At 40.6% G+C, this 23,194-nt stretch overlaps 1 protein-coding gene across 5 annotated transcripts; it reads right to left on the bottom strand.

Moving 5' to 3' along the window:
* Positions 1-219: 219 nt before the first annotated feature.
* On the bottom strand, positions 220-22,844 carry LOC119501405 (E3 ubiquitin-protein ligase RBBP6-like). Of its 5 annotated transcripts, XM_037791713.1 has the most exons (20): positions 22,282-22,447; positions 19,795-19,897; positions 16,822-16,870; positions 13,362-13,406; positions 13,139-13,218; positions 12,836-12,932; positions 12,526-12,668; positions 11,426-11,598; positions 11,128-11,231; positions 10,773-10,943; positions 10,354-10,404; positions 10,199-10,299; positions 7,916-8,021; positions 7,717-7,783; positions 7,545-7,587; positions 7,124-7,468; positions 5,915-6,058; positions 3,337-5,550; positions 2,166-2,268; positions 220-1,996 (listed from the first exon to the last, which is right to left on the bottom strand). In XM_037791713.1, exons 1-20 carry the CDS (start codon positions 22,445-22,447, stop codon positions 803-805), a joined length of 5,499 nt encoding a protein of 1,832 aa, XP_037647641.1. In that variant the 3' UTR covers positions 220-802. The 5 variants fall into 5 exon arrangements, with proteins under 5 accessions (XP_037647641.1, XP_037647640.1, XP_037647637.1 ...); XM_037791712.1 differs by having other exon boundaries at positions 2,166-2,265; positions 10,199-10,404; positions 22,282-22,843; XM_037791709.1 differs by having other exon boundaries at positions 10,199-10,404; positions 22,282-22,842.
* Between the last annotated feature and the right edge of the window lie 350 nt (positions 22,845-23,194).

Below are 23,194 nucleotides of genomic sequence, written 5' to 3'. Positions count from 1 at the left end.
ACTATCTATCTATCTATCTACTGTATCTACTGTATCTATCTATCTATCTATCTATCCATCCATCTATCTATTCAGTTGAACATCAACTTTTGTTGCCAAATAAAATGATAGTCTCAAAGAATTGTTGACTTATTTAGTTTTTAGAAATCAGAAGATATTAATGTTACTTGCTAATGTGTAACAGCAGCAGAAAGCATGTCATCCATACAGAAAAAACACAACATTCATGGATGTTTATTTTTATTTCCTTCAAAACAGGAAAAACTAAACTTTCCTCTGATAAATTATTCATCCATCCAGCAGTTACTTTTTTTAAATTAAACATTTACAAAATGAAAAACAAAAACAAAATACGACACAGAGGTTCAAATCATAAATATTCACAGTATGTTTCAAATGAATCACAATAATCCTCTATAATGCACTCCTTTGCTTCTGTGTGAGGCAAATCAAATTACTGACTGACCTCTTGTCAGATTGTAAGCTGTAACATCGCAGGTTCATTATATAAACCATAGTTGGTGGCAGTCCTGAGCAAGTTGAGAGCGTGTGCAAGTTCCTCGAACTTTAAATAATTCAAGCTCTCAAATGTTTAACATTAGCTTTCATTCACATTCATTTTCTTATATATATAGTTTAAAGTGCTTTTCCTTCACAATTTTTTCACTTTCATTTTGGCTGCATATTTGATATGAGATTGATACCAAAAGTATCCTGGGAAAATAAAGTTGAAAAACAGAAATCCAGGCACTTTTTGGACACAGAAAGGAAAAACATCATTCAAGTTTTTAACCTATGAGAATCAAGATAACATAACAGAGCAAAGCATGGGGTGGTCATCCACCTGTCCGCTACTCTTCTCTTCCCTTCCATCTCTGCTCTTCTTCGACGTCTTCTTCTTATGTTTGTGTCTCTTCAGCTCGCCTTCCTCCAGCAGCTCCGGGGCGCCTCGTCTCTTCTCCTTTTTGTGCTTCTTTTGTTTCTTCTTCTTCTCCTCTTTCCTCCCGTCGTCCTCCTGGCTCGCTGATGAACTGACGCTGTTGCTACGGCTGCTGGGCCTCTCCCCTTCCTCCAGCTCTCTCCGTCCCTCCCACTGACTACCTCCTTCTGTCTCAGCCACCATCTCTTCATTTTCTTTTATTAACTGCCTCAGCTTCCACTCCTCCTTTTCAGCCTTGCTCTCGTTTCTGCTTCTGTCCTGCAGGACTTCTGCAGCAGGGCTGCTCATTCTGGGTTTACCCAGATCTGATCCAGAGGGGAGTGAGTCTCTCTCCTTACCCTGGCTATGAGAGAGGGAAGGTAGGGAATGGTGGGTCCCTGCAGGTCTGCAGTTCCCTGAAGGATCTTGGTGATGGTCCAGGAACGTGTCTCTGCATGATTTGTGGGTGTTTTGATCAGGCACTTCGGTAGCTCTGCTTTCCCTGCTTCTACCGCCGGAGGATTTCCCGCTGGGACAGGAGGAACTCTTGCTGCTGTTGTCTCTCCTCTCTGTGTCATGCGACATTGAATAAGAGTAGGAGTGAGAGGAGGAGGAGGAAGTGGGATTCCTCTTTTGGGCTGAAGCAACGCTGCTGTGCCCCCTGTCTCTCCCTTTCTCTTCCTCCTTGGTTCGCTCTTTTGATCTTTTGCTCTCTTTCTGCCTCTCCCTCTCCCTCCCTCTATCTCTATCGCTCCATCTCTCCATCTCCATCCTTTTCTCCCCATCTCTGTCTGTACACAAGGCGCTGTCACTTCTGTCTTTGCCAGTAGAGGGAGCCACACTTGTGTGTGAAGTGGACAAAATGGGGGTTTTCTCTCTCTCCCTGTCCTTTCCTCTCTCCATTTCCACTGACCTCTCTCTCTTTTCTTCAGTCTCCCTGTTGGTTGTTGTCTCTGCTGTCACAGACACGGATGGTGACGGCAGAAACGTTGTAAGAGCATCCGGTTGAACTTTGATCACTCCTCCATCCCGCTCTTCTTCCTCAGACTCTTCCTTCTCCCATTTGGAACGAGGGACCTGAGACAGAGAATGAAGGCGTGACTTCATTCGTGAAAATTGCACAAAAGACAAATGATTCTGAATTTATATTATACAAATGTTTAATTTCCATTTCTTAAAGTTATGATCAGACTCCCCACACTAACTTTACATGATCTGGGCCCACAGGCTGCGCTCACGGACGCACCTGTACGAGTACGAGATTGTCCTCTCGGTCTGTAGCTCTCTCCTGGGTGTATTCCTCCAGAGTTTTCACCAATGTCTTTCTCTCCTGACGATCGTCGTAGCTGCTGTATTTAACATAAACACACTTGTTAAGCAGGTCTGTTAGTTGAAAGGTTTTACGTGTAGAACCTGTCTTGAAAGAACTCAACTTCTAAGTGCTATTTTGACGGGAAAACATTTCCTAACTCGAAGTTGCTAAACCCGACTAAATATGTGTTTGCATAATGAGCATCTGTTCTTCTCATTGGATGTGGTCGAGCAGATAAGAAACAGGATAAAAGAACCTGAATTTAAACAGATGATTCAAGTTATAATCATTAAGATTTTCATGAAACCAAATTATGTTTTGACACAATTTATAGTGTGTATTTTTTTCAGCAGTATCAATTCAATGTATTTACATTCTGTATTTACCTCTCTACATATATTAGTTTTCATTGTTAGTGGCAGAGTCCACTACTTTTCACTCTCTTTAAAAGTAGGGCTGGGCGATAATTCAACATGATAATTTATCATCATCAAAAGCATACTAAATTTCTTAATTACATGAGAATATACTCAGTACTTTTCATTTATCAAGAATGTAATTCACACAGGGGTATACACAAAATAGTCTTTACCATGTGGTTATTTCATATAGACTATTTATTTATTGAATTACCAGAAAACTTGCTATTTCACATCGTTATCGAGATCTGACCTATATTTGGATAGAAGATTTTGGCCATCTACAAACTGCTATTACAAACTGAAAATATCCTTCTACTGCTGGTTCACATTATAAGTGTTCAACAGGCAAAATATGGAGTAGCTTTCGCTGTGAGGCAGTCACAGGAAATGCAATGTATTTATGGCCGAGATTAGCGCTGACAATGCAAGCAGTAACAGTTGAAATTGTGAAATGTAAGACATTCTCTACTGGTTAGATACGAGAGAAGCAACGTCATCAGACAGCACATTGTGTTTACAGAGTTAGCGGTGCACCAACTACGGATGCATCTGCATCTTTTGACAGTGGATCTGTTTTAAATATTAGTATATGGTCTAATGGGACAAGAAGGAGCAGCCACATTCAGCTGTAAGATGAAGCTGTAGGATTGAAACCTTAAAGAATAAAGAAGAATCATTCTGACCTGCCATCGTCCACCGTGGTGTTTGATCTGTCGTGTTGGCTCTCGTTTCTGCTCCTCTGTGACTCCATCGTGTCTTCTTCTTTCCTCACCCTCCACTTCACTCCCTCCATCAGCTCCTCCTTTGGCTTTGACTCCCCCAGTGGGTTTCTTCTGTCTTCTTTGCATATGTTTTCTCCCTCTGCCCTCTCCTTCTGGGTACCTACGACTAACTCTCCCATCGATTGTCCTTCCTTTCCTCCCCTCGCGCTCCTCTTCTTGTCATGTGTCACCTCATCTCTTTTGCTGGCCTCCATCCCGTCTCTTTCATCCCACCGATTTTTACTCTCCTTCTCCACTCCTCTGAGGGCACTAAGACATAAGTCAAAGTCCTCGTTCTTCTCTCCAAGGTCTTTTTTCTCTACTGAAATTGTCTCCAACATCTCTCCCTCCTTATCATCTCTGAAGGTAGCTTTCTCCCATTTCTGTCTTGCCTCTCCTTCATCCGCTTTTATTTTTTCTTCGTCCACGTCTCTGCTGGATTCCTTCTTTTCATTGGCTTCAATTTCTGTCTCTCCGCTGTTTAACTTCTCCTCCTCTCCATCACCAGCTTTCTCAATTTCTTCCTTTGTTTGTCCTGTGACACTCTCCGTTTTCTCTTCCTTCCTGTTTCCTTCCAGGTTTATGTTGATGCTTATCTTCTTCTGTGGTTTCACCTTTATCCCTCCCTCCCAGATGTCTGTCTCTGTCAGAGGCCATGTTTTACTCTCCTTTTTCTTCTCCGTTTGTGGCTTCTTTCTGTCAAATGGATTCGGGGATTCACTCTTGTGGCTTTTGGGGTTCTCTGTTGTGTTCGTTTTCAGGCATTTGCTGCTCTCAGCCTTCACAGAACTTCTCTCGATGTCCTCACTTTTTCTTTTTCGACTCTTCTCTGATCTGGAGTCAGAAGCTCTGCTGCCTCGAGGGTGTCTGTCTGCACCCACCTTGTGTGCCTCTCTACTGGGCTTTTCTTTGCGCTGTCTCCCCACATCCCGCCTGGAGTCTGAATGTTTGCTTCTTCTCCGTTCTTTCTCTATTTCCATATTTCGTTCTTCTCTGCTTTTTCTTTTATAGTCTTTATCCAAACTTTTATCTGGTTTTGCGAGTGGTTGGACTGATTCTAAGGCATTACTAGCAGTTGCTTTGTCCCGTGCTGGTGTGCCATCCTTGCAGATATTCGGTCCGGTGTTGTGCCTCCTCTTGTCCTTCCTGCAGTCATCTGTTGAGTCTGCAGCATCAGGGGATGATGACTCCTCTTCTCTTCCTTCCTTGTGTTTCTTTATGCTCTTTTGCGTACGCTTTAAGGTGCTGAGGTTCTCCAAATTCTTCGTGATCGGCTGCTTGTCATCTTTACTTCCTTCTTGCAGTTCCACTTCCTTGTTGTCCTTTGTAAGTGTGACTGGCAGGCGGCTGTACTTCTCTGTGCACTTCTGCCGATACGCCCTCGGCTGAGCTCCGGCTTCTGATGGCGTGGAGCGTCCGTCGCTGGACGACTGAGAGGGAGGGGAACGGCTGTCGTTGGACGAATGAGATGGAGAGGAGCGGCTGTCGCTGGATGACTGAGAGGGCGTGGAACGGCTGTCACGTGAAGACTGAGATGGCGTGGAGCGGCTGTCACGTGTAGAGTGAGACGGAGGGGAGCGGCTGTCGCTGGATGACTGCGACGGAGGGGAGCGGCCGCCCATCCGGGCGGCGCGTCGACCTTGGAGTTGGTTGTGAGAGTTAGAGTTAGCAGGATTTCTGCTTCCTTCTCTGTCCAACCACTGAGGAGGAGGAGGAAGACTGAGGAGGGGGACAGGCAGCTGGTGTAAGTGGCCGACGTAGCTGCTGAAATATTTATCACACCACTCTTTGTACTGCAGGTAGCGCTCTCTGTCCTGCTCCAGGCTGAGGCTTTGATTTGCGTGCTGAGCATACGGGTAACTCGCTAAACTCCCCCCCGAGCCTCCCGCTTCCCTCTGGTGATGTTCTCCTCGCTTCCTGGAGCTGGAGCTGCTCGAAGCTGATTTCTTGCTGTGGTGCCGACTGTGATGGCTATTTTTGCGGTGATCCGACGGTGACCTGGGCCTGGAATGGTAAGCCACTCGAGGTGAAGATGAGGAGGACGGTGTGGGGGAACGTTTGTAACCGTAGATATAGGAGCGGGAGGAATGAGAGCGGGTGTGGGGGTCTCTTTGGCTGGAGTAAGGTGAGTGAGGCCTGGAAAAAAAAACAACAACATTCAGTCGTGTCATATGTCACACACATTTTAAGGCATCATTGCCTCATTATTGTTTGTTCATCTCTATCTCATTATCCAATTCACCTTGTCTATGAAAGAAAGGGATAATGGGGTACTACCGGTCGATATATTGTTATCAGGCTTTTTAAATTACTATCAATATCACTATCAGTCTCATTCAGTATCGGTCACGCTACAATATGCATTGCAGGTGAAGACCAGAAGTTTGCTTTCGAGCAACACAGTAAATGTAAGACCTTGTAAGAATTATTTTATGGTAAGAAAAAAATGGAATAAACACAAATAATTCTTACAAAACTTGAAAAAAAGGGCACAAAATACCTTGATCTGCCTTGGGACCTGGACCGGGACCGGGACCTGGACCTGCTTGAGGAGCGAGAGTAGGAGCGAGAAGACTTGGTCTTAGAAGACTTTGAATTAGAACGAGTGGAGGAGCTTCTGTGGGAAGATCCTCTGTGAGGTGACCTGAGTGACAGAGATAGAGGTAGAGAGGTAGCAAGTGAGGGGAGGTATATTTCATATTATCAATATATTGTCCTCATACTACAATACCTCAGAAGCTGTTACTAAATCTGATCGAAAAATCCAATAAAAAAAAAAATGGCCTGATTGAGGTTTCAATCAGGCCATTTTATAGTTAATTTTGTTGCCTGGAATTGAAGTCAAAAAACATTTTCAAAAGGATAAAATAAAGTCATGATTTAGGGGAAGACACCCCAGGTGAATAGGGTAAAATATTTAACTAATAGATATCACCATGAAACTTCCCCAGTTGATTACTTACATTAAGACAATTATTTCTTGAATTGCAAGTTTTCTGAAATGTTATGTTTAAATATGCAAATTAGGCATTATCTTATCAAATGTGTGCCAAATTGCATACATTTCCAGAACATATATCTGAACATTGGATATAGCCAGGTTCGAAATGCTTGTTTCATTTTGTTGACATAATAAGAGTCAAAGGATTTTACAGAGGGAATTTTAGATATCTCTTTTTTTAACAGTCCATAAATCAGAAAATACATTATTTTCACCATGTTTTATAGATAGGAATGAAACCGGGAAGTTGGGTGTATGTTAGTGCTACTGAAGTGGAGATTTCTGGCTCAGAGTATGAGAGAAAACTAAAATTCCACACCTGTTGCATGACACTACAGGGGAATAGGGTTAAAAAATGTTAACTAATAGATATCACCATGAAACTTCTCCAATTGATTACTTACATTAAGACAATACTCTTTTGTATTACAAGTTTTTAGTTTAATCTTAAATATGAAAATGAGGCATTGTTTAATACCAACTTTTGGAGAATTTAAGGGAAATCTATATATGTAAATAGACAAAGTGGAGTAAAATAAACACCACATTTTTTCCACTTGTCTGAAAGAAGACAGGTTATGGAAGCAAAATAGCCCAAAATCACAAAAGTGCATGGAAAACGATGTTTTTGCCTGGGGTGTCTCCCCTTTAAGACATTTTTAGCACCTTACAGATGTAGCCATGGGCGTGACTGCTTGGAAACCTCACCTCTCCTTTTTCTTTCTCTGATGCCTGTACCACTCCTTGGGGATGAGAGCAGGGATGGGGGTGGAGGGGAACAGGGAAGAGGTGGAGGGGCACAGGGAAGGGGTGGAGGGGCACAGGGAAGGGATGGGGGCACCCTGGAGGTTTGGGAGAGTCCAGACGGGCGTGGTAGGTGGGTATCCAGGGGGATAAATGCCGAGAGGTTGCTGAGCGGCGAGGAATGAGTGGAAGTGGGGGGAGGGAAAGAGCGGTGGAGGAGGAGTTGTATATGAAGAGACGGAGGGAGGAAGCTGCTGGGTGTTGGATTCATTCCAGCCTCCAGTGGGACAACCTGAAGAGGAAGAGGAGCTGTGGGGGCAAAGAGAATGACATCAGTCTTGAAACAGTGGGCAGAGTCAAATACAGACTGGTACACTTCACTGACCTATCCCAGCTCTTTGATGGCACAGAGGGTCTTGAGGCTGGACCTGTGGATTCAGGGAACAAATGGCAGTTTTTGACATGATAATAAATCAATAATTTGTAGGCTCACATAAAATGATAAAACATATAATGAACAGTACGGGCAGTATAATGAATGGGACCCTGCTTCTCACCTGCGGAGGGCTGCTGTAGATTCACACTGACTGTCTGGGGCTGCTCTACCATTGGAGTCAGCTTCACCTGAGCAGACGCAAACATCACAGACTTCATACAGAGAAACGTTGCTGCATTTGAGTTAGTGTGTGTCTGTGTGTGTCTGTGTGTGTGTGTGTGTGTGTGTGTGTGTGTGTGTGTGTGTGTGTGCGTCCTTACCAGTGGTATCAGCTGTGATGGAGCATCAGTGGGGTCTTTGGGTGAAACCGGTACAGACGGGGTGGCAGCAGCCGCTGAGTCATCCCACGTCTTTTCTTCAGCCTCTCTGAATAAACAGCAGACACATCACAGCACCACATGAAGGCAGCATTAGGGTTATTGTTTACCAGTTCTTCAATCTCAAATCCATAGTGCCATATTTTGATTGCACAAAATCCAACTTCTGTGAGTGCAGAAGGCTATTCCAATTTGTTTTTAGACTGATGATACCAAATGTTCATTCTATGCTATAAAAAAACACAACACACAATTATTTCATGTTTTTCCCCAAATGTCACCCCTGTGAGGAACCCAATACCACATTCAGACCATCATTCCACACTTAAACTATCATCTACACAGTGCCGTCTGATTGTTAGAACGCCGGTTTCGTGTGAAAACAAACTTGTGTCCACACTTGAGTTTCAGGATTCAACCTCTGTCCACATTGAAACACCTGAACAACATAAAAACGGCTAGATCTCCTTCTTCGTCCTCATTACAGTTGGCAAGCAACAAAACTGCATCACAGCCAACATCTGGTAAGGACTGGAGTGGGACAAACAACACAGCTGACCTGTAATTTTATGGCCACGACATCGTCTGACCAAATCAGCATACACAGAGGTTAATAGGGGTGGAAGAAAATATCAATACACTTGAGTATCGGCTATATCAACATCTGAAATAAGTTACCACAGAGACAGACAACACAACTGGGCAGTTACAGACACAGCCTGTAACCTCCGTTCAATCCCCTACTGCTCTCTGTGGTCACCTATACTGTGTTTTATTATTACGTTGTCAGAAAACGTAACAAGCATGAAATACTCATTTATTCATGGCTCTCAAATACCACATGTTAAAGAGGACCTATTATGCTTTTGTGCTTTTCCTTTAGTGTGTTATATAGTATTTTTATGCATGTAAAAGGTCTGCAAAGTTACAAAGCCTAAAGTCCACACCAACAGAGGCTACTCTCCCCCACAGAAACACAGAAAGTCCTGCCTTTTCGTAACGTGATGATGTCACCAAGTAACACATTTGCATAATACCTGCCTAGCAGCAAGTTTGGCACGCCCTTAAACAACCGTAGTTAGAGAGAGTTGTAGACTTTGTTTCGATTGACCAATCAGAGCAGACTGGGCAAAGCAGAGGACCGGGGGTGAGGGGAGTCTTTAACCAGTTGTCATTCTCTGCAGTGATAAAATCATTATTTTAAAATTGCAACGTTGTCTGACAAAATCAACAAATAGTCCGGGGTAATGACAACAGCTCTGCTGTGTATTCGGCTATAAGGCCATTTTAAATGAGAGAAAGTTAGAAGCAGTGGAAGGTTTCTTTCGACATCACTGCTGCACAGCCCCCGACCATGGCTGGCCTGGCTTACGTCAGCATTTTACAAAAGCTCCGGTTTCCCCACACACTGAAACACCTAGCTGGAGTCTGTTTTGGGGCAAGCAAAACGCTTCTTACGTCTGGACATAGGGCTGAGAGAAACAGAGAAAGAAAGATGGGTTCACAAATTTGACCAGCTTGGTGTGACGTACTCCGGGTCTAATTAATTTGTTCTGCTGAAGGCAGGGCGAGATGTCATTATCCTCACATCCATCACATCAACAGTGGCTGACAGACCCATGTGCTATATGAGCAAAATCTGGCATTCACTTTCTGTTCCCAATACAAGCTTTTTGTTAAGTGTCAGAAAAAAATGACACATTCCATCTGTAATAATTTGTTTGAATTTAAATAGTGCAATCTATAAACGTAAGGGCCATTTGAATCACTTTGCCTTGTACTCCAGCAGGGGGTGGACATAAAATGTCACCCTGACCAGCTGCACATTCAGTACACTAGTCTTTGGTTGTTCTCTTTGATAATGCAAACTGGAGGACAAAGCGTCTGAAATGGATTATTTTCCATTCTAGATGGTAAAATTATGAGTAAGATAAAGCTATTTGCTGGCTTTGTAATATGCAACTGCCTTGAATTGTATTTGTAATCCTTAAGATTTCAGTTCCTGCGTGATTTTGCAACACTCGTGGTTATCATTGCAACATCAAGTGTGGTTAAATACTATAGCAAACTCTCCTTGAGCATCGGCTTTGTCAGAAATCACAGCAAAGGGGATTACAACTTTATAACTTTAAGGTGCCGCAATAATAAATCTCATGAGTCACAACCAGGTGAGGCAGCAGAAAGTACCACAAAGTCATTTTACTGGTGTGTGAGTATGTTCAGTACCTGTCAGGTATCTCCAGGAGGCTTTGAACAGGCTGGAGGGATGTGCTCGGCGTGTTGGGAGCAGAGGCGGGGCCTGTTGCTGTGGGCGGAGCCCCGCACACCTGCGTGTTGGGAGCAGAGGCGGGGCCTGTTGCTGTGGGCGGAGCCCCGCACACCTGAGACGATGGTGTTGTGTCTGCAGCCGGTGAGCGGTACAGGAGAGGGTCCTAAAGAAGGGAGACAACCAGAGAATATAGCAGGGATCAGAATATAGTAGAGCAAGCGAGAAAAATATTTTTGGGTGAAAATCTTCAGCAGAGATATAATAATATAACAACTACAAAGAATATCTACACATGACATATAAATAACAATATACATGCACATTTCTTGTTAGTTTAAATATGGAGAATGCTTTTTAAAACTGTGCTTTCTAACATTTCTTTCAATGGTTTTCAGAAGAGAACTATCACTCTGAAACCAGACAAACATCTGATTGTGAAAAGAAAACAGTAATCATTCTATTTGAGTCACTCAGGTACAACGCTATTCTTATTTCTGCCTCCCAGATGAAACACATCATTATGAGGTTCACCTGCTGGCTGTGGGTCGGCAGCTGCAGTTTCTGGGGTTGGCTCTGCACGGCGAGAGGGGGTGGGGTGGGGACAGGGCTCGGTGTCGGGGTTGGATTTTGGGATTGGGAGGTACCACCCACTTTTCTCAGACTTTTAGTGTGGCCTCTTTCTTTCTTAAAAGTTTCAACAGCCTGGGTTGGGAGAAACAGACAGACAGAAACATGTCAGAGCATTTCTATACTGAGGTTAAATACAATGAAAAGCTTCTGATCAGAACCAAATAAAGAGATAAAACACAAGCCCATTTACTTAATTCTCTCCATTCCCCTCCAGCTCTGACATCAATACATATTGTCCATCCATTTGTCAATTTACCTGTCGGAGAAATTTATTGCCTATCAAGGTATCAGGTGAGACGTCCGATTGGCTACAAGTGGGGCAGACGTGTTCCTCTGAATCCAGTAAAGCGGTGCGAATACCTGAGCAAGAGATGAAGACGGTTGAAATGTAAATATCAGACTGAAGAACGACCACAGCATCTTTGGTAAATTAATACGTTTTGATGGACACAGTACATCAGGACCAGAATGACTTATTCTTTAAGGTACAAGCAAGTGTACATAAGTTTATCTGGAGGTGTGTGTGTGTGTGTGTGTGTGTAGCAGACACTCACAGTCATCACAGTAGCTGTTTCCACAGCAGGGTATGACCACAGCGTCACTCAGCAGGTCATGGCAGATGAGACAGAGGAGTTCCTCATGTATGGGATCCTCCTCATCTTCTGACTTGGGCTGCTCATGTGGAAGGAACGGAGGCCTCTCCTTCTTGCCGATGGCGTACGCCGCACTACGGACAGACAATAGCATACACACGGCACATTCACATTTGCTTTTATGTGTTTAGAGGATGCTTTAAACCAGAGTGATTTAAAAAGTGTAAGTTTGACAGAAGGTTGGTGTTTTTGACGTTTTGACTAGTGTCAGCTGATGAGCAACAAACTGGTTGTTGGAATTGAACCTGTGTCATTTCATATGTCTTTCACGTCAAAATAACTGTGCCTATAACAATTCAGTTATTCAGGCCATAGGATATCTACAAGGATTTTGCCACTCATCCAAGAGGCAGTTCTCCTGAAAGCTGGGGAGTCCCGGTCACATTCACATGTGTGACGTCTCAGGTGACGTCCCCAGGAATGAAGCAGCAGATCCAGTTGCCTCTGAACTGACATGCTATTAAAAACCATATAAACCATTTACAATAATAATTTAGGGATTTAGCTTCGGATGAGGGCAATGATTCATATTCAAGTGAAAGGACAGGGGGTATCTTGAAATTGGGCCATTCCTAATGTTTTTGGTGATTAAAGTACTTTCAGGTGGGAAATGATAACTGTGAAAAAGCTCAGCTATGTTTGTCCTGCCATCTTCTTGGGAGTCATCAACTATGTCATAAAAACACTCTTGAAAGATCCACTCTGAAAAAGGAATAGTTCAATATTTTCGGAAATAGGAAATCTGTCCAAGAGTTAGATTAAAAGATTGATACCACCCTCATGTGTGTATGTTAAATAAACAGGCTACTGCCAGCAGGTTAGCTTAACTCAGCTTAGCAGATATAATGTGTTCATTTGTGAACTTTAGACTTGCTGGTAGGTGGAATTTGTCACCTCTAGACAGAGCCAGGCCAGCTATTTCCCCCCGTTTCCAGTCCTTATGCTATTTCCCAAAATGTCAAAGCATTAAGACACACAAAACATTGATTCTTTTGTCTCACATGTCTATGGAAGGAATGGCATAACGTCCACAGTTGGTCAGCATGGCCCCCTTTATGCTGGGATCGTCCACCTCCACCATGAAGGAGCGAGGGATGCCTGTGCTTTTCTTTATTCTCAGAGGGGCCTCGAAGGATTTATCCTGCTGTCAAACACACACACGTCTACATTTAATGCTAGGCTTAGAGTCACACGCACACATGCAAACAACATCAACACACACAAATAACTCGTAAACTGGATAGCAGAAATGTAAAGACAACACGGACTGCAACAGAAACTGCCTGCCTTAAGAGATACCACTGCTCTTACCCCGCTGGTGGGACAGTTCCTGATGTGGTGTCCAGTATTTCCACAGCGATAACAGGTGTAGTTCGCAGGAAGTACAGTACCAAACTTCTTGTTATAACTAGAGAGAGAAAGAGACAGAGAATTAGACAAGAAAGAAAATGATAGAAAAGCAAACAAATATATAATAAATATTAGGAAATAGGAAGAGGAACAGAATGACAGAAAATAAGGGAGGAATATGGAGTTGAGTATTGGGAGCAGTGAGAAAAACATGGAGATACAGAATTCAAGAGGAGATTTGAAATGATTAGAGAAGCGACTCACTTCATGGTGTCGTAGGACTGATTCATCATAACTTTGATCTTATCCTCCTCTGACCCGTCCACATCTGCCAGGTTAGTCATCTGCATGTACACACACATGCATGACACAAAGATATCGAGTCAAACAGGAGGATCAGTGTTTAATTAAAATTGACTCACATGATCCAGCATAATAATAATAATAATATGTACAATAAAAAATATAGAAAAAAGAGGAAGTATACCTTGGAGAAAAAGGGTAAGGCTCTGGAAGAATTCTGGTCCTCCATCTGTTAGAATTAAACACATGATCAGTTTCACCGATGAAGCGACGAGAGCATCTGGGTCTTAGGAAAATATTGAGAGCTCTATGTTTATATATATTGGAAAATAAAAAAACACAAAAAAGGCTCAAAGTTTTGCTCCGAAACAAGACCACTTGTCCTGCTAATCTTGATGCTTTACCCCGCCGGTACCACTGGTGATTGCTGTATGTCATATCTTCACTTTAATACCCGTTTGAGCAGAGATAAAATGTACGCCAGCATCCAGCAGTGATTTTCATACAGAGTGGATAATACATGTCTGTTGTCATCCCAGGATTACTGCCTCAGCACCTCCTGCCACTTCTCATCCCTCTAAACTTGCTACTTGCAGAAAAAGAAGAAGCCCACAATATTATAATGAATGCTTCCGGGGAATTTTCACCTGTCAGCCCAGCATTTTGTTGAATAAAAAACATCACCTAATGTCTACTTCAGTGCCTCCTATCACCTACACTCCTTTCTTGGTTTGTTCCTACTGTGATGTGATAGATAAATGAAGCCAAGAAGGCAAAATCAACATGTGTGACATGTTTTCTATGAATGGCAACGTCGGTCTGTCGGCCCACAAGTTTGGTCCAGAATGAAATATCTCAACAACTATTGGAGTATGAATTGTCATTAAATATTGTATAAAATATCCATGGTCCCCAGAGGATGAATTCTAATAACTTTATTAATTTCCTGATTTTTCATCTAACGACAACCTCAGGTCAAAATTTGAATTTGTCCAATACTTGGGTTTTTGAAATAATAATCTGCAAAACGAATTACATTCCCCTCAGCCTCAGCTGTGTTTAGCGCCAATTACCAAATGTTAGCATGCTACACTAACAGAGTAAACATGGTTAACATTATACCTGCTAAACAGCATGTTAGCATTGTCATTGTGAGCAGTTTAGCATGCTGACATTAGCATTTAGCTCAAAGCATTTTTTTTTTAAAAAACAAGAAATAATACCCACAAATTACAGCACATATAGTTCAGTCAGGATCAAGTATTATGACTACTCATCTTTATATTCACTCTTAAATTAATTTCTAACTGAATAAGATTTGAAAAACCTTATGAAAACTATAAATATTCACACTAACACATATTCATAAATCATAAACATAATGTAGTTTAAAACTTAAAGTTGCCACTTCAAACCTCAAAGTCATTGTTTCATTTAAAATCCAGAGTGACTGCACTATATTATATTGTTTATGGCTGTATGACGGATCTTCCTGATTGGCTTTATTAAATCTCAGTCAAATCTAATGAAAGAAGCTATCAAGTTACATTATGGGAAATGTAGGATCCGGTGTTTTTGAAGATTTAAGCTCCATACCACTCTTCCTCTGCTGCTTTGATTTGAACTATTCTTTTTTAAATAGGTCAATTTGAGTACCAATTCTAGCTTGTCCAATATGATTCCAGTATATGTACCATGTACCACCTTTTCAGTTTGTCTTTCCTGCAAAGGGAAAATTGGGACACCAAGATTTTCATCAGAAATGACCAATGATGACTGATACAGACGTCTCCAAAATGTGCTATCCAAGGTGGGATATCGACCGTGTGTATCAGCGTCATTCTCTCCAGTGAAGTCAAACATATAATCAATACATAAGACGGCTTCATAAAAACTTTACAGACTTTATTGGCAGAAAAACACAAAAGAGAAAAAAAAGTTAGAATAGTCCAACAGACTCAAAGTACTAAGAAGAGTGGCAGACACTTCTTCTACTGAGAAACCAGAGAGAAAATCAGGTCAGTGCACACTAATTCAAGTAAAAGCTTTTGAGTTACGATTTAGTTTACAGGATCATAAACAGAACTGACACGGCAAAAGTCCAGCAAAAAATAACAATGGTGCACCACTTGGTTTTCTGAGGAGTGGTTATTTTCTCCTACATTAAAGCAGAAATACTATAAATCCAGCCTGAATTATAAACCCTTGTACTCTGTAGGAAGGGAGGTAGTGTACGGTTTTTATTTCAGAAAGTCCAAATGCTTCCAAGGCATTCATTTCTTTACTGGATTTGAAGAGTTTGGTTAGTGTTAATGATATATTTCCCCAGCATCGGTTCACTTAACCAGAGTACATTTACATTACACAGCATTTGATTCTTTGTGGTTGATGAACTCCAATTCTATCTGGGGACCAAGGTTATAATAGTTTTTAATTTCATTTAGTTTTTTATTTTATTTCTAAATTTTCAATTTCATTTGAGTTTAGTTTTAGTTAGTTTTCAGAGTGCATTTGCTAGTTTTAGTTTAGTTTTAGTTTTGATGTATTTAGTTTTAGTTTGTTTTTGTTAGGGGCAGGTATATAATGTCTAACAAGTTTGTAGCTATATACATAAAAAAAAACATGGTTGGAGAATTGTGTAAGAAAAAAGCCATAATGTTTAATGTTTAATCTTTGCACTACTTTAGTGAAACAATTGTGGCATAGCACCATTTCCTGAAAGGTCAAGTCTGTTAAGTTTCTGTGGTTCAATGTCACGAGAGATGACAGAAATTCTTGTTGTCTTCTTTTTTTCGGTAGTGATTATAATTAAAAAACTATAATGGAAATTAATTTATGTTCATTTTTAATTTAATTTTATTAGTTTTAATAGGCATTATTGTTTTAATTTAGTTTTTGTTAAAGGTTATTATTTTTATTTAATTTCAGTTTACTAACAATATTTTTCACCTCTTATTTTCGTTTTAGTTTACAATAATAACACTGCTTGTGACTGAATGAGATACAATATACTATCATTAGAAGCTACTGATACACACATCTCCAAATGTTATAATATGTCTGAGAGCAAGTGCTACAGCAGCTCATGGAGAAGAGACTATTGGGCAATGACTGTTAGCATCTCATACAACAACAGTTGGGTTTATCAGCTGTGAATAGCTGGTTGACATGATAATGTTTGACCCACCCGAGCAGCTCCCACCACCCCACTGATAGATACTGAATGGTCTTCTGAGGACACAGCAGCTTGTTAAATTAACAGCTTTTAGAGAGCCTTTATTAGAGAAAATATATATAAATATAATTTCCTTTACGGTTAATTTTACAGCACTGGTTAAATTGTAAACTTCACCTCTCTTTCATGTACAAGGTCAAACTGCAAGTATTACTTTTTAAACATGTATTTTCATATGATTTATCTCAGAGCAGCAGCTCCCTGTGAATCAAATCCTGAGAGGCACACTATTTCCTCTCAGCAACAGGAACTTAAACTGCAATAGAGGAAATGAGAGGCTTTCCATGATTTACTTCGTGGTTTCATTTGTCTAAACCAATCACACATTAAACTCATGTTCAAGCACAGATATTAGGCAATGTGTGCGTATTCAGTGTAGCTGCAGGAGAAGAGGTGCGGTGGTACGTACTGCTTTGAAGGCTCCAAAGGCGTGGTGAGACTGGCCGTCTGATCGCTCACTGAAACAGAAAAATAAATCAATTTCAATCCAGTTGTCCATGACAATTTAACACCCTGGAAACAGCGATTAGGACTGAAATCACAAAGTACAAAATATAAATATAAAGACACAAAAGTGAATCACACATTTAATCCGGGTGGGTGCTCACAAAACACCAGCAGATTGTAACCCTCGCTCTTGATGATTTTTATGTAACTATGTTCCCCTAAGTCTGCCTTGTCTATTCAGGTGGAGATTTCCTACATTACCCTGAATGCCCCTACAGAACATGTGAACTCATTTCATTTAGCCTTGAGTTGAGCAAGTATGTATTTCAGAAGAGTAGACTCAGCTTGATAACGGATATTCTTTAGCTTTTTTATTTTCTCTGCCTTCAATAACTTGTAAAGCTAACAAGTAAAAGCACAACATTAAAGATGTTTATTTCAACCTGTAGTTTAGATGGAAAATATGATATTGCTTTGGCTGAAGAAACTTATACTGTATGTCTATTTTTTCGACGATAGATTTATCTCTATGTCTGCTCAGTGTTGATGACAAATTGTGACTCTAGGAAGAAACCTTCACTCTTTTATCTTGAAGGACTGACACTAAAACCTGATGATTACTGTTGGGTGTTTTATTCTGCGTCATCGCAGCGTCAAAACCTCAAGGTTTGGCCTTGTTAACTGTACAATAAGACAAACACCCGTAAATGTCACTTATAATCTCTCACAACTGTTTTGTGTTTACAGTGAATCTTTCCTTTAATTGAGTTTAAAGGGGAACTACGGCCATTTTAAAAATTCATACATGTTATTCTTATTAGGGTTAGGACGATACACCTACCTCCTGATGCAACACTACCACGATACTTGGGTGCCGATTCGATATGTATTGCGATTTACTGAGATTTTCGTTAACTTCTTTAATACTACACCATGGGGTAAAGTTGAATCATACACTTTTAGGGACTTTAACTTTGGAAAATATCTAAATTGATACAGTAGAAATGTTTGATTTTCAGCATGTATGTAGTCAGAGATGTCCTGAAGTCAAATATATCAGTCATTGTCAGGCATTATTTATTAACTTTTTCAAAAATCAAAGAATACAGACATTTCCTTCACAATTTATTGGCATTTTCTTTTAATTTATAAGGGACATGTAATGTTTTATACTTCTGGTAAATATAATCAAATCAATCTTATTTCCATATATCCAAATGGACCCTCGGCCGTTTTCTGCTTTCTCGTTTTGGCTTGCTGTGGTTGACACTGAGAGTACCCAGGGGGATGTTCTGAGTATATGGGAACATTTTCTGTTTCAAAACTGACAACACTACAATAGAATAAAGCTCATTTGTGTATAAAAAAAAATGTTCACACATAATAATTGAACTTCCCTCTGCCATGGAAATAACATATTATAATTCTTAACTTAGGTGGCGTTCCCCTTTAAAATGTGATTTTAAGTTATTTAAATGTGGATGTAAAAACCTTTAAAATGACTCAAAGTTGAGGCTTACTTACGTGGAAGCCCTTTGAAGCTGAGTGACTGTCAGTGTGCTTGTGCAGCTGGAGAATTGATTTGCTTCATTTAATCTTGCAGGCAGCGTTGCGCCACTCTTTAGTCCTCATTCCTCTCCGCCCGTTTGCATGGTGCTGACGGGGCTAATCACATGACCGCCACTCTGTTCCAGTGAGGTCTTTTCCTGCTTTCCATGCATAAAACCAACACCGCTGCTGGCTGTCCCGTCTAAGCCTGACTAATATCTGGGTAATCCCTGTGAACGTCACCATGGAGTTACGCTTCTACTCTTTTCCTGTGAGCATATTTTATCGTTGAAGTGTGACACAGAAAAATCCTGTTGAATCAACTGTCGATCATCAACTGAAAGACTCAGTAACAGGCCTCTGTACTGATTTATCATGATGATGTTTATAGCATTGCTAAAAACCCTTACAATAAGCTAAAACAACAAGGACCCCTCCTATATTTCACCTGCATTCTACTTTTTATACTATTAAAAGCATGGGATCTACATGTATTGCCAAATGTGTAATGCAGGCCTTTAAAAGCAAATACATACATTTTAGACAATAGTTTTCTCAGCTATAAATGTTCCCATTATTGAGGCTGATGACCGGGATCCGTTATTAGCTCAGCTTTTGATTTACTGCAACATAATTGTACAATATTTACTCTCATTTTTATATTGAAATTATCTATTGCTGAGTTTCTTGTTGGAATCCTCAAAGAGTGACATTACAACACTAAAGGTAGACTTGTAGGAGGTGGTAGCGGAGTTTAGACTTTGCAGTGGCAGAGATATCAACACTACTATCAATGCAGGAATTCAGCTACAGTATGTGCCAAACCCTAGACTGTAGGAAGTGGACCTAGTCACCGTGACATCACCCAATGGTTTGTGGTCGTTTTGAAGCCTCGAGTTCGGCATTTTGGCCGTCACCATCTTGGTTCTTTGCAACCACAAGTGACACGAGAGGGTGGAGCTAAGTACAACTGAACGCTGAATAAGACGTTTTTAGGCAACCAAAAAGGTTATAATTAACTTTCATGAACTGAAAACACACTGTCAAAGGGCGAACTCCCAGACCGACTAACACCGTGGTAGCGACCTGTCAATCACAAGGTAGCCACGCCCTAAAGCATACCCTGCCTTATGGTCTATTTGACTCTATATGGGACCATAATTTACTAAATGAACATCATGCTGTATTGAAGAAGACTTGAAACTAGCGATTGAGACCATAAACTGATGTTTACTGAGTTAATAAATCAAGTAAGAAGTAGGGTCATTTTCTCATAGACATCTATACAATCAGACTTCTTTTTGCAACCAGAGGAGTCGCTCCCTGCTGGCTATTAGAAAGAATGCAAGTTTAAGGCACTTCAGAATTGGCTTCACTTTTCACTCACATGTTGCGGGTCTTGCTCGAGCTGGACTTTGCTCCGATGATTGGGATTCTCCTGACGATGACGGAGGAGCCTTTGGGGATCGAACCTTCATCATCCTTGTACTCTGAGAGGAAGAGGGTTATTGAGAAATCATACAGTTGATATGAGAGTGGCTCTTCAGTACAGTCTTACGCAACTAGTCTGGGACTGTAACAATAAAGACTTGATTTAAAGTCTTGGCTTGATAAATCTACAGCTGCAACTGATGATGATTTCCATTATGTATTAATCTGCTGAATATTTTCTTGATTCGTGGATTGCTCGTTCAGTCTGTAAAATATCACAAAATAGTGAAAAACATCTATCAGAAGTATCAAGAGCTAAAGGTGATGTCTTCAGTTGGCTTGTTTTGTTTTGACCGACCACTCAAAATCTAAAGATATTTAGTTTTCTATCATACAAACAATTCATTTGATATCAAAATAGTTGCTGATTAAGTTTCTGTTGATTGATTAATCCATTTAACGCCTAATAGTTTCAGCTCTAGATGAATAAAATTATACATTTTGTCTATTCTACTGTGTAAATCTGCAGGTAGATCATTTCTGAAGTGACACAAAATGCTTTGAATGTGATTATTCACATTTCTTAAAACAAGACGATAAGGATTTAATATTAATTGTACAGCCTGGTAAACTCTTTCAACACTGTTGGTTTGAATCGTGAAACAAACCAAAGTTAAGGAAAAGATTGACACCCTTTGGATCCCCCAATGTGGTCTTCAGAGAACCACAGGCTGCATGACACTGCACTGTTGTAAGACTGAAGCCCTTTAACCCTTCCTATAATGCACGATACTCTTTTTTTCTTCTTGTTTCTTACTATTAACTTTTTCTAAACTTTCTGTAAACTCTTACATATCATAGTCTATTTATTGTCAATACTGTATATACTGCTCCTATTTTTATACTTTCTTCTATTTAAATGGTTCATATTTTGTTACACTTTGTTTAGCTCTTTTTTACTGTGTTAGCTGATGCATCTTGTTTTTTGCACTATCCCCTTTGCTGCTGTACACTGCAAATGTCCCCACTGCCGGACTAATAAAGGCATATCTTATCTTATCTTATCTTATCTGCAGGATATTGCCACTAAATGATATTACCTCTAAACTGATTAATCATAGCTGATTATCATGTTTGATCTCACTCTTTTGCCTTCTTTTGATTTAATGAGTTTCCTATATTGCAGTTCATCATCATTCTTATATTGATGATTTTCATTTATGTGTGTGTGAGTGAGTGGCTAGACTTTAATCTTTCCTATATTGCAGCAAAAGTGCCATACAAAAGTGAAACAAAATTATTTCTCTTCTATGGTAAAAATATTCTACCGAAATAGGCTGTGTTGAACAACAAAATATTATAATAAACGTACCACCATTTTGGACTGAATAAACGTTCAGTCCAAAATGGAGTTTCGTCTCTTTGCTTCTATACTCTTTTACCAAGTCTACCTACCAGCACCTCTAAAGCTCACTGATTAACATATTACATTTCGGTTGTTTAATCTGTACAAAAAACATGTAAAAATGACAATTTGCTGTTTTACAGGAGGTAATGGACTATTTTCTTTCAGGAGTTGTATGTGCATCTTTTTGTTCTCACACAATGACGTTGTGCTTTCTGTGGAAACACACAACTCAGTGTATAGGGGTATCTGCAGGATGTGGTTTTCCACTAAAGGATATTGCCTCTAAACTAATTATCATCATGTTTGATCTCACTCTTTTGCCTTCGTTTGATTTAGTGAGTTTACCTTTCCTATATTGCAGCAAATTTTCATCATCATTCTTATATTACATATATATATATTATATATACTATCTAAAAATCCATCTTTATAGGCAAGCCTTTCTATAGGCCTCATCCACATGTGTGTTTGTTTGTTTTTGTTTGATCTGTTTCTGTGTGTCATATTCTAATTTTTCCTTGTTTTTTTTTCATTGTTTGATGTTTCTTCTTGTGTGTGAAGCACTTTGTAACGGTGTGTTTTAAAATGTGCTATATAAATAAAGCTTTACTTACTTACTTACTTATTTATATTGATGATTTTCATTCATGCGTGTGTGTGTGAGTGGCTGGACTTTAATCTTATGGTCATGACTATATGCTGTGCTCTCCCCTACCTTTGCTATTTTTATCCCACATTTCTCTTGGGACTTTTAACATGCATGGGGCAGTGATCACCGGGCTGATCCACCACCACCACCACCACCAGGCCGTTTAATTAAAGAGCATTGAGCGTGAATGCAGCAGGAATGTGCTCCATTCATCATTAGACTCTTTTGTTCTTGCTTGACTTTTCTGGGACCCCCATAGTCCAGCTGAAAGAGGTGACGCAACCCTTTCCTCTCTTCACCATGCAGGCAGCTGTCAAAACCTGCACCACGTGTTTCCCTAACAAAACTGTCAGAATAAACACAGTCTTATCAGTCCCACATATTACCTTCCTTGCTCTGTGCGTTGGTGATCTGCAGGTCGCAGTCCGCGGCTCGGAGCTTCTCCCTGCCCATGATCTGCCTCTTCAGATCCCTCAGCGTGATGCGTGGGCCGTCAACAACCACCGTGTCGTAGCTCAGCTTGGAGGAGAATTTATAATGAACATGAGTCATGCTGGAGTTAAAACAAAAAACCTCACCCCTGTACTGTCAGAAAGAAACAGACAGCTGACAGTTAGTCTGCAGGTGACGGAACACGTGTATCTATGGTTAGTTGCTAGGTGACTACAAAGTTAGCTAGTTGAGCTATCCGTGCGTCACTATAGTCTGCGGCTACCAAGCTAGCTCTCGTTAATTAACAACTAGCGCTGGATAAAGTGGCGTTGACAGGATGACATGTCCCGGCGTCTGGTGGAACAGCAGCGGAGACTCAAACCAAAACGCACTCACTCAGTTTTGACTCTAATTAGTAACTTTTATTCCTGTTTAAACGCTGCTATCACTGTGAAGCCGAAGTGTGTTCTGACAGAAACCACCAGCTGTTTCCACCAGCAACGGCTCGTCAGCACTGATGCTGCGTTCAGGGGACCCCCCGCACACTCCGCACTTTCAAGCTTCAAAAGTTGTTATTATTGCAAACGCATTGATTTATCCCTCATAATATCCTGCAATCGTTTTATAGTGATTTTTTTAGAAGTATTAAAAAATGTGCTTTTATGCTCATGTGCTTTAAGAAATTGTCGGTTTGTTTACAAAGCATGTTATTTGTCAGGTGTTTTTTTTGTTGTTTTCATCTGATTTTTATAATTTATTCTTTTGCAAAAAGCTTTTTTAAACATTTATCGTATTATTAGTTTACTCAAGATGAAGTGACATAGTGTGACTGTTCGGCAGCCACGTGGAAAAAAATAGCTCAATGCA

Source organism: Sebastes umbrosus, chromosome 14 (assembly GCF_015220745.1).
Source record: "Sebastes umbrosus isolate fSebUmb1 chromosome 14, fSebUmb1.pri, whole genome shotgun sequence".
In the NCBI taxonomy this organism is placed as follows: Eukaryota; Metazoa; Chordata; class Actinopteri; order Perciformes; family Sebastidae; genus Sebastes; species Sebastes umbrosus.
This window is presented reverse-complemented; position numbering and strand designations above follow the sequence as displayed.

Excerpts from the sequence above, each read along its gene's own strand:
- LOC119501405 (XM_037791709.1), bottom strand. The coding sequence starts at position 22,447 with ATGACTCATGTTCATTATAAATTCTCCTCCAAGCTGAGCTACGACACG. Across the intron at positions 16,871-19,794 it reads TCGAGCAAGACCCGCAACAT|TGAGCGATCAGACGGCCAGT; the intron begins GTGAGTGAAAAG and ends TTTCTGTTTCAG. Across the intron at positions 12,933-13,138 it reads CAGTCCTACGACACCATGAA|TTATAACAAGAAGTTTGGTA; the intron begins GTGAGTCGCTTC and ends TTCTCTCTCTAG.